The sequence below is a fragment of the Hipposideros armiger genome, unplaced genomic scaffold, assembly GCF_001890085.2.
Source record: "Hipposideros armiger isolate ML-2016 unplaced genomic scaffold, ASM189008v1 scaffold_67, whole genome shotgun sequence".
Taxonomy (NCBI): domain Eukaryota; kingdom Metazoa; phylum Chordata; class Mammalia; order Chiroptera; family Hipposideridae; genus Hipposideros; species Hipposideros armiger.
In genome coordinates, this window is record NW_017731417.1 from 1,135,878 (window position 1) to 1,150,019 (window position 14,142).

At 39.2% G+C, this 14,142-nt stretch overlaps 1 protein-coding gene across 2 annotated transcripts in view; it reads right to left on the bottom strand.

Moving 5' to 3' along the window:
• Positions 1-7,398: 7,398 nt before the first annotated feature.
• Positions 7,399-14,142, bottom strand: part of GALC (galactosylceramidase) — a 50,216-nt gene continuing 43,472 nt past the window's right edge. For both annotated transcript variants that reach the window (XM_019642363.1, XM_019642364.1), the window contains exons 16-17: positions 13,818-13,894; positions 7,399-9,333 (exon numbers count right to left, since the gene is read on the bottom strand). In XM_019642363.1, coding sequence (XP_019497908.1) covers positions 9,169-9,333; positions 13,818-13,894 — 242 coding nt within the window. In that variant the 3' untranslated portion in view covers positions 7,399-9,168. The remainder of the gene's footprint in view (positions 9,334-13,817; positions 13,895-14,142) is intronic.

Below are 14,142 nucleotides of genomic sequence, written 5' to 3' on the forward strand. Positions count from 1 at the left end.
TGTTGCATTGTTTTGTACACCTAAAACTATAAATAAATAAATAAATAAATAAATAAATAAATAAAATAAATAAATAAAATAAAATAAAATAAAGTTACTATAAACATCATTGTGTAGGTTTAACAACAACAACAACAAAATTACACAGGCGGAGTTTTCACTTCCAGGCATGAGAATTGCTGTAAGCAACTGCTTCAGAGTTAAGACAACGGGCCCCCCAGGACTGTGATCCCTGAAAGGGGAAATAAATGAGGCAAAGCCTATGATCCCCAACTTCTGTCTGGAGGCACTTACTAGATTCCAGCACAGCCAAGGGGAATCCAGAGTATGGGGGTCTCGTGGAGCTGTGCAGACAGAGACCAGAATTCAAGGGGGCTGAGGCACCCAAAGTACACAGTGCAGAGCACCTGAGAGGAGAGAGCAATGTAGAAAGAGGCCCAAGAATCTGCAGAGGGGTCCATTTGCGTCTCCGGCTCTAGACTAAGCTCTGTATTCAGAGTGTGAAACTTCAGGGGCCAAGCAAAGAACCACCAGGGGAAGGATAATTACCAGGGGCCTGTTAGCTGAACAATTATGAAAATTCTCACAGGGCTGGGAGGGGTTCAAGATCTGAGCAACCACAGTGGAGGGAACGCATTCAGCTCCCAGAGAATCCCGTGCCTTAGAAATCGGGCTGTTCTGGACCTAGAGTAAAGGCTGCTCTGTGGTTGTTTTCACAAAGCTCTAAATGCACCCCCCAAAAATCAAACTGTCGGACCTGAAAGAAAAAATAGAAAACACACCATTGCATTTGGAGACTTTGACACTCCTCTCTCAGTAATTGATAGAACAAGTAGACAGGAAATCAGTAAGGACATGGAATTCTTAAATAACATAATCAGCCAATTTCGTAGATAGCTGTGAAACATTACAGCCAACCACTGCAAAAAGTGTATTGTTGTTTTTTTGTGGTACACTAAGACAAATTGGATCATAAAACAAGTCTAGACACATTTAAAATAATTGAAGTCAGAGGATATTCTTTGACCACAACAGAATTAAGTTAAATATCAATCACAAAAAAAAAAATCTGGAAAATCCTCAAATATTTAGAAATTAAACACCATGCTTCTAATTAGCACGAAGGTAAAAAAAAAAAGACATAGAAGGAAAATTAGAAAACATTTTGAACTGAACGAGAATAAAAACATGATATATCAAAACATATGGTATACACCTAAAATTAAAGATCTAGGCTTACACTTTAAGAAGCGAGAAAAAGAGCAAATTAAACCTGAAGAGGAAGAAAATAAATAAACATACAAGCAACCATGGATGAAATAGAAAAACAAAGAAACAATAGAAAAACAATTTAGAAGGTTCTTTGAAAGATAAATAAAATTGACAAAATTCTTACTAATTAAAAGACAGAATGCACAAATTGGCCATATCAGCCCCCAAACCCTCTCCATGACCTGCTTTGTGACACTGGAGCCTGGTCTCTTTTGCCATAGGGGTACTGCAGGGACTTTGCAGGGTGAAGGAGCTTATCGTCCTTGTTCTACTGTGCTTTTTGCTTGTTGCTCCTGTGGCATGTAGCTGCTAGCAGCACTTGGGACACTGGGGGATGTACCCCTTCCAGAGAGGGGTGGGAAAACCAGTGATACTTATCCTCCATTGATTTTCAGCAAACCCCAGGTGGCTTCCCAGAAAGTTTCACCAGCAGCAGCCAGAAGGCAGCTTCCCAGTATGCCTCAAACACCCCCCAGAAGGCAGTTTCCTGCTTGCCAGCCCTGGCATGCACCATCTCAGCAAGCTTCTATGCCAACCACAGTGCCACAGCCACACCACCTCCAATGAGATCTGAATCTCAGCTTTGCAAAAGAAAAGAAAGCCCTCTCTTCCAAATGGGCTCCTTCCGTGAGTACTCTGCCCCAGCCAAGAAAGTGGCTGGTCTCTATATCTGCTATTTCTGTATTTTTTAGAGTTCTCATTACTGTTTAGTGGTTAATCCCATTGCTAGTTAATAATGATGAATTATAAGATTTAAGAACATCACAAACCCTTTCAGGAAACAAAGGAGGAATGTGTAACCACTATGCTGTACCCCTGAAACTAATATAAAATAATATTGAATGGCAACTATAACTGAAAAAAAATTTTTTTAATTAAAAAAAGAAATGAAAGGAGGACAGAAGGTAACATTTCCCAACTGATTTTATGAGGCATCATCCTGTCAACAAAACCAGACAAAGACATTACAAGAAAAAAGCTAGACCAAAAAGAAAATACTCCACATAGACATAGACACAAAAACCCTAAAACAAATATTGGCAAATCGAATACATCAATATATAAACAGGGTAATAAACCCCACTTGCTCATGACATATTTCCGGAATGCAAAGTTGTTTTAATATTTGAAAATCAAACAATGTGATATACCACCTTATAAAGGAGAAAAAGTATACAACTATCTCATTAGGTGTACAAAAGCATTTAACAAATTCAGTCTTTATTCACAATAAAACTTCTCAGCAAATTGGAGATAGAAGGTAACTTTCCCTGCATAAAGGAAATCTACAAAAAACTGAGAACGATCCAAAATGGCAAAGTAGATAAACGCTGTGCTTGCTTCATCCCGTGAACACATCAAAATTACAACTAAATTACAGAACCATCAACATGGAGAACCATCTGAAGTCTAGGTGAACGGAAGTTTTATAGCTAAGGATATCAAGAAGCCACTGTGAGACTGGTAGGATGGACGGAGACATGACACGGGCCAGCCCCAAGCCTCCCTGTGGCAGATAAAAATTGGAAGGGATATCTCTGCCACAGAGGTTCCCCACGGAGGAGTAAGAAACCCCATTCTGGCCTCCGTATCCAGACCACTGGTGCCAGGCAGAGGAGCCCCCACAACATCTGGCTGTGAAAAACAGTGGGGATTCCAACCATCCAGTTGGGATGGAAGGCTGCAGGGAAACCCAGACATCCTCTTAAATGGCCCACGCACAGACTCCCTCCAGGCACTCACCTTGGGCTCTGGCGGAGGGATGGTGACTCAGGGAGCAGTAAGCACACGGGGGTCGGGGGGGCCAGACTGAGGTGTATGGCCTCGGAGTGCAGCCTGGAGGATAGTCGGCATTTTCCCTGTGTGAGGTAGGTCCTCCTCCCAAGCAGCCAGCAGGTGGGTGCCATCTTTCCTGATGAACCCACCTCCTACACTTATAGCCAAATCTGAATCTGATTGGCCTGGTGAACTCCGAAGCTCCACCCTGCTGACTCAACTGCGATTATGCCACACCTAACTCCCTACCACGTGAGATTGCAGCTTACTGGAGCAGGCAACCAGCAGCACCTGGCAGCAGGCATTCATGTGTCCTGGCTTTCTGAGGAGCTACCCCAGGCCCGGTACTGGTAGCATGCATCTTCAGTTCACAGCATGGCTTCACCCACATGCCTCCAGGTCCAGCAAAGGCAGCAAGCAACCATGGATCACTTCGTAGCTCCTACCAGGTAGTCCCCAACTGGTCACAGGCAGTAGGTGACCTGGTCCTGCACTGGAGCTCCTCCCAAGAGGCCCCAGAACCAACCTACTTGGAGGTTGACTTCAGACCACAGCAGAGAACCGCCCAATTAGCCCCACAAGTGGCACACACAAAGGGCAGTTTCAACTGCCCTCAAGGCACTAGAGTCCACTGGGATGAATCCAACTGTATGGATTCACTGCATAGCAGTCCATAAGCTGTGGATGTGGCAAATTCCACAGCCAATCAGCCCTAGGGTCAATCACACCCACTGACATGCCAATATCAAGCAAGGCTCAACTATAACAGGAGGACACACACAACACACACACACAAGTAACATTCCTGGGGCATTCAGTGCAGGAGACCAGGGAGACTGCCTCTGGACCTTACAGGGCACCTACCACATAAGGCCACCCAGCAAGACACAAGGCAGATCTATCTAACACATAGAAAAAGAGAGGCAGCCAAAACGAGAAAAAAAAAGAAATACATCTCAAATGAAAGAACAGGAGAAAACTCCAGAAAAAGAACTAAATGAAATGGAGGCAAGCAACATACCAGATACAGAGTTCAAAATACTGGTTATAAGGATGCTCAAGGAACTTAGTGAGAACTTCGACAAAAAGATAACAAGCACAAAAAAATGACATAGAAACCATTAAAAAGAACCAGTCAAAAGTGAAGAATGCAATAACTGAAATGAAGAATACACTAGAAGGAATCACCAGCAGACTAGATGAAGCAGAGGATCAAATTAGTGATGTGGAAGACAAGGCAGCAGAAAACACCTGCATGGAACAGCAAAAGGAAAAAAGAATTTTATATATATATGATAGTTTAAGAGACCTGTGGGACAATCTCAAATGTAACAACTTTCACATCATAGGGGTACTAGAAGGAGAAGAGAGAAAGGGATTGAAAGCCTATTTGAAAAAATAATGACTGAAAACTTTCCTAACCCGGCAAAGGAATTAGACATACAAGCCCAGGAAGGGCAGAGAGTCCCAAACAAGATGAAACCAAACAGGCACACACCAAGACACATTATAATCAGAAGGGCAATGGCTAAAGACAAAGAGAGAATCCTAAAAGCAGCAAAAGAAAGGCAACTAGTAATTTATAAGGGAGCTCCCACAGGACTGCCAGCTGATTTATCAACAGAAACTTTGCAGGCCAGAAGGGATGGGCACAAAATATTCAAAATGATGAAAACAAGGATCTGCAACCTTGACTACTCTATCCAGCAAGGCTGTCATTTAAAATTGAACGACAGATAAAGAACTTCCCAGATAAGACAAAACTAAAGGAGTTCATCACCAAACCAGTATTCTAAGGAATGTTAGAGGGACTTAAGACAAAAATAAATAAATAAATAAATAAATAAATAATATGAATAAAATGGCAATAGTTACATATCTATGAATCACTTTTAATGTAAATAGATTAAATGATTCGATCAAAAATATAGTAGGGCTGAATGGATGCAAAACAAAACCCTTACACATGCTGCCTACAAGAGGCTCACTTCAGATTGAAAGACACATACAGACTGAAAGTAAAGGGATAGAAAAAGATATTTCATAGAAATGGAAATGGGGAAAAACAAAAAAAAGCTGGGGTAGCAATACTTATATCAGACAAAATAGACTTTAAAACAAAGGCTACAAGAGACAAAGACCCAGTAATCCCACTTCCGGGTATTTACCTGGAGAAACCCAAAACGTTACTCCAAGGGGACGTGTGCATCCATCTGTTCATTTGCAGCATTGTTTACAATGGCCAAGCTGTGGCGGCAGCCTGGGTATCCATCAATGAAAGAATGGATAAAGAGGAGGTGGTACATATATACAACGGAATATTGCTTGGCCATGGAAGGAAATGGGTTCTTGCCATCTGCAGCGACACGGATGGACCTGGAGGGTATTGTGCTGAATGGAGTATGTCAGACAGAGAAAGACAGATGCAGTGTGATTTCACTTATATGAAGAATCTAAAGAACAAAATTAACAAACAAACAAAACAGAAACAAACTCATAGATACTAAGAACATTTTCATGGTTGCCAGGTGAGCAGGGGGTGAAAGAGTGGGTGAAAAACTGGAAGGGACTAAAAAGTACAAATTGATTATTACAAAGTAGTCATAGGGATGTAGGGTACAGCAAAGGGAATATAATCAATAATATTGTAATAACTATGTATGGTGTCAGACAGATACAAGATTTATCGGAGTGATAGGAATGGTGTTGGGGGGCAGGGTGAAAAAGGTGAAGGGATTAAGAAGTACAAATTGGTAGTTACAAAATAGTTATGGGGATGTACAGTAAAGCGTAGAGAATATAGTCAATAATATGGTAATAGCTATATATATATATTATAGTGCCAGGTGGGTACTAGACTACTAGACTAGTCAGGGGGATCACTTCTTAAATTATACAAATGTCTAACCACTATGCTGTACACCTGAAATTAATACAAAATAATATTGAATGTTAACTGAATGGAGTTTATTTCTAGATGTACACATATATGGTCAATTGATTTTTTACAAAGGATGGTCTTTTCAACAAATGATGCTGAAAAAACTGAATATCCATAAAGAGAAAAAAATGAGACTCAATCCTCACCTCTCATTAGATACAAGAATTAATGCAAAATGGATCACAGACTTGAATGTAAAACCTAAAGGGAAAAAATCCTTGTAAACTTGAGATTGACAAAGACTTCTTAGAACACCAAAAAACACCTACCATAAATGGAAAAAAAGATAAATTGGACTCCCAAAATAAAATTTTGCTCTCTTCAAAAGATACAAACTTGGAGAGAACAATTAACAACTCAAACAAGGTATGACAATTAACTTCGCGAACTTAATTAATCCTAGAAAAAATGCTACATACCTCATTGCTGAATATCACTATGGTCACCTTTGAAGTACTCCCCTTTGGGAAGCTATGCACTGACACCGGTGCCTAGTCCACTTCAAAGCAATTTTGGAACTCTTTTTCTAGAATGGCCATCAGAGCTGTCATTGTGTTACACTTGATGTCCTCAATGTCATCAAAATGTCTTTCTTTCAATATTTCCTTTATCTTCAGGTAAAGAGAGTGCCAAATCCTAACCACTAGACCACCAGGGAAGCTTATCTTCAGGTAAAGAAAGAAGTCATTGGGGGCCAGATCAGGTGAGTAGGGAGAGTGTTCCAATACAGTTATTTGTTTACTGGCTAAAAACTCCCTCCCAGACAGTGCCGTGTGAGCTGGTGCATTGTCATGATGCAAGAGCCATGAATTGTTGGAGAAAAGTTCACGTCGTCTAACTTTTTCACGCATCCTTTTCAGCGCTTCCAAATAGTAAACTTGGTTAACTGTTTGTCCAGTTGGTACAAATTCATAATGAATAATCCCTGTGATATCAGAAAAGTTTAGCAACATCATTGCAACAAGTTTGCATACTTAACTGTCAGACCTCGTATACCTGATTTTAAAAAAAGAAACTTGCATCTGGACTATATAAAGAGCTCTTACAACTCATTAGTAAGACAGACAGCCCAATTTTTTAAATGAGCAACAGATATGAACAGACATTTCACAAAAGAAAATATATGACTGACAAATACGCCCATGAAAAGGTGCTCAACATCTAATGCACCTGCTACACACCCACAAAGAAGGATCAAAATGAGAAAGAACAATATAAAGCATTGACAAGAATGTGCAGCAACTGAAACTCTCAAGCATTGTGATGGGAGTGTAAAATCAGACAATCGTTTTGGAAAACAGTATGGCAGTTTCTTATAAGGTTAAACATATGCTTACTTTCCCAGAGGGCCAGCAATTTCACTCCTTGGTATTTACCCAGAAGAAATGAAAACATGTCCACACAAAGACTTGTATGCAAGTGTTTATAACAGCTTTATTTGTAAGAGCAAAACTGGGGGGACAAACAAATTGTATATCCATTCAATGGAATACTCTGAAACAAGCAGCCAACGATTGATATACACAGCAACACAGACAAATCTCAGGAGGATTATGCTGAATGAAAGAAACCATTCGCAAAAAAGAGTACATAGTGTATGATGCCACTTTTAAAGTGTTTTAGAACCAAGTAAACTTATCAATAGTGATAGAAATCAGATCAGTGGTTGTCTGAGAGGGGGGTAAGAAGAATGGCTGCACAGGTGTACAAGAGACCTTTCTGGAGTGATGGGAAAAAGTTTTTTTGATATCTTGGCTGGAGTGTTGGTTACATGGATATATCCATTTATCAAGACTCACTACACTGTGTACTTAAAATGAGAACATGTTAGTGTTGTAAATTATATTTCAGGAAAGTTAATTTAAAAAAACTATGTAGGGATCTAAACTAGAAATCACTTAGATTTGGTTTTAATTTAAAAATTTTCTCCGTAATCTAATTTATTCTAATATTTAATTTCTTATGTTTAATAGTAATACAAAACTTCATATCAGTTTAGCCTATGTTAAACCATTATAAATTCCAAAATTGAAGAATTAGTTCATTGAAGGTTTCAACTTTCATTATAAAGAATTTCAGAATTTACTTTATCCACATGAATAATTGAGTTTTTTTCTAGGATGTACACCAATTCTTAAACATAAATTAGACTGCATGAAAAATATGCTCACCCATACTTAAATATAAATACATTTGTAGTTTAATGAAGTCAATGCATCTAGCCATGCCAAACATTAGAGGATGATCCAATTCTATGAATTAGTTAATAGCTAAGTGTTCACCTTCTTCCACGTACAAGTAGATAAAAGAATTCATTTTAGTCTGTTACCAGCGACACATGAGAAGACAGACCATGAAAGGCACAATGAAATGAGACAAGAAAATTGCTACAATTTTATCTTTAGGTCCACTTACACCATTGGCTATATGGGATTTTCTTCTTCCTTCTAGCAAGTGACCTGGGTTCAACATTCACAGAGAGTTAGAAGGGTTACGATACTAAAAGCTGCGTCCAAAAGAATTTTAAAATGGAGATAGCCCAAGTAATCTGCTAGTATTTATTATTGCAGAAATAGCTTTAGAGGTAGTTAACAAATGAGGCATTTTTTCAAACCATCCCCCTCATCATATCTATAGTTCAAAAGCATCGTCTTAAAGAGGAAAAGAAAAAATACTTTGTAGAATGTATTTTTAGGATAACATGTTGAAGCGGTTTTCAAAAAGCAGCATTTCCAGTGTTCCTCAGCTTCCTAGTACAGCAGCATTACGTTAGGACAAGGACAGCAGCTCACTTAGACACACGTCAGCATTAATACATGCGTCTCTATGATGACACATTATTGGCATTTGCATGATCACTTGCAAATAAGATGACGAGAGCTACCCTCAGCATTAACGCCAAGGCCTCGCAGTCTGGACTACCCTAAGGATGGGACCAACGCACAGTGTGAATTGTAGGGGATGTGTCAGGTAATATCAAAGACTCACCTGTTTCCCCTTGGAATTATCAATAGTTCTAAAAAAAAAAAAAACATCTCCCACAGGATCAAGCACAACTGTATTTTTCTCCCCATTGGCTCTTCATTATTTTTAGCCTCCAAAAGGCTCATGTAGTGATCCATCCAAACAAGAATTGGCTCTGAACCAAAACCCAAATGAAAGAAAATCCAAAGAGTGTCCTATGGCTCTCTGTGAATATCAGGGTGGGCTTCCACGCGAAAGTTGTCAAACTGTGCGAATTCAAAGGAGTGAGTTCCAATCGCAGCCCAGCCATTCTTCGGGAAATGCACACGGATGTCGGTCCAGAGAGGCTTGCCGTTCAGCCTTCCAGAGGAGTGATCGCCCTGGGGTAGAGAGAAAAGCATCCCTTGGCGACATGTGAAAAGGATTCCCTGAAGTCTGGTTCTTAATAACACATGGCCCACGTGCTTAGTGGAGTAAATATTCTTTTACTTAAGACATACCACAGCAAAACACAATTCCACAGATGGAGCAAAAGTTTGAAATACAGGCAAAAATTTCTCAGAAGAAATTCTTATCTACCTATGTAAATAGTTTCCAAGGTACAAGAAATACCTCAGCATTTCCTTGTACTCCACCAAAATGTTGTAAAACTGACAGAAATGTAAAACTTCTTATAACATTATTATAAAATTTTAGACAAGAGCCCACTAAAGCAAAAAAAAAAATTGTTATTTATAAGTTGTGGCTAATAGCCACCAGCTCTTAAGACATGACTGCTGAGCCAAAACGTCCATTTAATTCCTTTTTGTCCCCGTGTATAGAATATCACTTCAAAGTCATACGAAGAGCCCATCCTTACGTTAGAAAAACAGTAGCCATCAGTGATGACTGGGGAAGGGAGGACTGTAAGAAGGAAAGCATCCACAGAAATGACTCACTGGTCACTGACAGAGAAAGACAAAATAATGTCCTCTTCAGACAGCTGTCATTCCTACCTAGCTAAGTGCTTTGCACACAAGTAAGCAATAAACGCTAGCTTGCTTTTATTATCATGATTATAGCACATCTATGAGCATATATTCACAGCATGCCAATTACAGCTAAACATTTTAAACTAGCTAATTTCAAAGGACAAAGAGCTAAAGATCCAAAGCACCAGGCCAAGACCCCAAATAAAATCTGCGTTGAAGTCATCTACTGCAATGAGCCTTCATTTAGTTCCTGCATTTTACAAATGGAGATACTCAGAATTCAAATTGAAAACCAAGTGACAGATTTACTAGCAGAGCTAGGACTTGAATCCTCGTGGTCCAGCTGCACATGCAGAGCTGCGTACATTCCCATCACTGCACACATCCACAGCTATCTTCAGCTCTAAAGGTGCTTATTGAACATACTTTGCCACTCAGGGACCGGAGATGCTAACACTGAGCCAGGGACTCATACCCAAATCCTATTAAGCACAAACCTGGCCTAACAACATCTCATCTCTGCTCCCCACCCCCGCCCCTTGCTCCCCAGCTGTCAGCCAACTTGGCCTCCTGGCTGTTCCTCACAAAAGGCCAGTTACAGGGGCCCCCTCTGCTCAGGTTGCTCTTCTCATTATTCTGGTCTCCACCCAAACATCACCATCTCTAAGAGGTCTTCCCTGACCTCTAGAGAATCCAGGCAGGGGAGCCACTTTATCTAATTGCCCCATTTTTTCTTCAATTTTTTATGTATTTATGTACAAGTTTACTGTCTTAGAACAGGAGTCAGTCAACTATGGCTCACAGGCCAGCCACCTATTTTTATAAATAGAATTTTATTGGAGCACAGCTGCACCCGTTCGTTTATCTATTGTCTATGGCGCTCTACAAAAGCAGAGCTGAGTAGCTGCCACACAGACCGCGTGGCTCACGGAGTGTAAAACATTTGCTATCTGGCCCTTTACAGAAAAGTCTGCCAACCCCTGTCCTCGAAGAACACAGGCTCTAAGAAACAAGGAACCGTGTGTGTCTCATTTATTGCTATGTCCTTAGCACTTAGAAAAGTGCACACAGTAAACGCTTAATCAAAATGTGCTGAATGAAAGAATAAAAACCACGTAACCCTACAGCCGCCTTACAGAAGTTACCTCCATTTTACAGATAAAAATTAACAGAAGCTCATAAAAGGCGAAATAACTTGCTGGAAGTCTCCGGACGTGGCAGCAAGGAAACAGGAATGCTAGTCTGTCTGGCTCCAAACACACCTACTCCTAAGAACATTATCTTAATTCATTAAATAGAAAAGTAAAAGTACTAGAATGGCAAAGACAATCCTGAAAAAGACATAATGAGGTACAGCATAGGGAATACCGTCAATGACATAATAACTATGTACAGTGCCAGGTGGGTACGGGACTAGCCAGGGGGATCACTCCATAAATTATATACATGTCTGAACACTATGCTGTACACATGAAACAAATATAAAATCATATCAAATGAATTGAAAGAAACATTTTTTTAAAAAAAGAAAGAATGAGGAATTTGCCCACCAGATATCTACACATTCATTCAGCAAGCATTCACTGGGCTTTGGCTGGGACAGCGTGTGTGCCAGGCACCTTCCCAGGTGCGGGAGAGCCCGCAGTGAAGAAAGCAGAAGAGGCCTGTCATTGTGGAGCTATGTTCAAGTGCAGGGAGTAGGACCGACACATAAACGATCAGCAGGGTATGTATGATGTCAGGAGGTAATAAGAGCTTTGGGGAAAATAAAGCAAGGGAAGAGGGTCAGAGAGTGAGACGGGTGCTATTTTATCTGAGGTGGTCAGGAAGGAACTCTGAAGGAAGTACGGAAGTGAGCCGTGTAAGCAAAGATTTTAGAAAGCTAACACGATTTAAAGTTGGATAACGGATAAATAATAGACAAACAACAATATAAAGAACACAGAAATGTTCAGAAACAAGCCTATGCACATGTGATGATTTGTTACGTCAAAAACATGGCCTTCAAATCATAGGCAAAAGGACAGTCTTAATAAATGATGATAGCTATCCATTTGTTTTAGAAAAATTACATCAGGCTCTTCCCTTTACCATTCACAAATAAATTCCAGATGGATGAAAGACTTAAAACATAAAAAATTTTTTAAAAATCCTAAACTTTGTTTAGTTTGGAGGAAAAAATGCTCCTAACCTAAAGAAAGGAGAAGGCCTTCTTAAACCAAAATAAAACATAAAAGCAATGGAAAAAAAAACTTGAACTATTTGACAATACCAAAATTTAAAATTTCTATGCATGAAACATACCATCAGCAAAATTAAAGTACACATCATGAGAGAACAGAAGAAAATATTTGTGACACATATGACAGACAATGGGTTACTACCCAGAATATGTAATAAATCCATACAGATCCACCAGAAAAAGGCAATGCAATAGGAAAATGAGGAAAGAAAGGCAATGGGTAGCTTCAGAGAAGAGAAAATACAAACAGCCAATAAATATGAGGTGTGCAACTCTCTAATTATCAAGGAAATACAAATCATGTCTATTAATTTGAAAACAAAAATCTCTAAAACTTGATAATATCAAATACAGTAATACCTTCATTTGCGAGCATAATTCGTTCCAGAAGCAAACTACTCATATTGCAAGACATCGCTCGTTTACCAAGTTAAAATGTATTAGAAATGTTTGCTCGTCTTGCAGAACACTCGCAAACCAAGTTACTCGCTATCCAAGGTTTTACTATATTATTATAACTGCTGTAAAAATTGAGTTTGGCTAGCAAAATTTAAAATGCAATTGCAATTGTTAACAGCTATATATGATATCAGAGGGGCAGTAGATTGGGGGCGGGGGGGTCATCACTTTTTGAGGGTATAAATGTCTAACTAGTACATGGTTTTGTACACCTGAAACTAATACAAATAAATACATACATACATACATACATACATACATAAATAAAATAAAAAATAAAATGCAATTGCACTTGTCAATGTCTGCCTAAACAAATAACAGGATATGTGCACCCCAAGAGGCACATTCCTCCCCTCCATCTACACATAAAGGCAGCCCTTACTGTCTCAGTTCATTGTAAAACGGAGAAACTGGGAACAAAATTATGCCCATCAAGCGTAACATAGTGAAATAAGCTATGCTACATCCAAACCAGATAGTCAATACATATTGATACTGCCTGAAAAATTAATGTTGTCACTTTTGTTGGTTGGGTAAGAGAACAAGTTCAAAAAGTTATTTAAATTCCCTTTTTAATCCCTATTATAACCTGAACAAAATTATGACAGGACTATCTCGGTAGAGAGCAGTGCATTATACAGAAGAATTTCTACACATAGCATCCCTTGGAAGCATGCCAATCAATAGCTCATGATCAAACAGTGATTCTGACAAATATTTTTAGGTGCCCATGGTGCTAAAATTAATCTGGCATCTCCTCTGACAAACATATTCATGCAAACCAACTTCTAAAATGTGCTGACAGTCGAAAACCAAATTATTTTCAACCATCAAAAATCAATGGATGTGACTTTGCTTGTACCTATAAGCTCCAATTATAATCTTGGTTCAAGCAAACTTGAAAATAGTTCAATTATTGACTTTATCTACCAATTACTCCTGAATTTAAAAAACAAAAACAAAACTTTAAAAAAATACTGGGGTGATAAAGTCACCTGTGGTTCTCCTGTGGGTTTACCATGACACATACTATCATCTTAGGGAGTGATGGTTCGCTGGTATCATGGCAGATTCTCTGCCTATTTCCATTATTTTATCACAGTTTCCCCCCTCTCATTTAATAACAGAAAATGCTATACAGGCACAAGAGAAGAACATTTTACCTGCAGACGTTCTGAGCAGCAATACTTACGCTAATAGTTAAAGCGAGTGTATACCATTTTTGTGCTGTAACTTCAGCTTTTCCTAAAGCATATATGAACCATCCAGCTGTAACACAAAAAGATTATCTTAATTGATATATCTTTAAAATCAAAATCACAGAATCCCATAAGTCAGTGGGGGTTCCCAGGTGGCATTTGCATGTAGTGAAATCAGCCTTAATAAAGATCTACATTTCCAGATCTCCACCTGGTTTAAAACAAAACATCCTTCAATTAGGCACACATTCGACAAGCATGTATTGAGATCCTACCTCTGAGCTCACAAGAGAACCAGGAACATAAACTCACAAAACC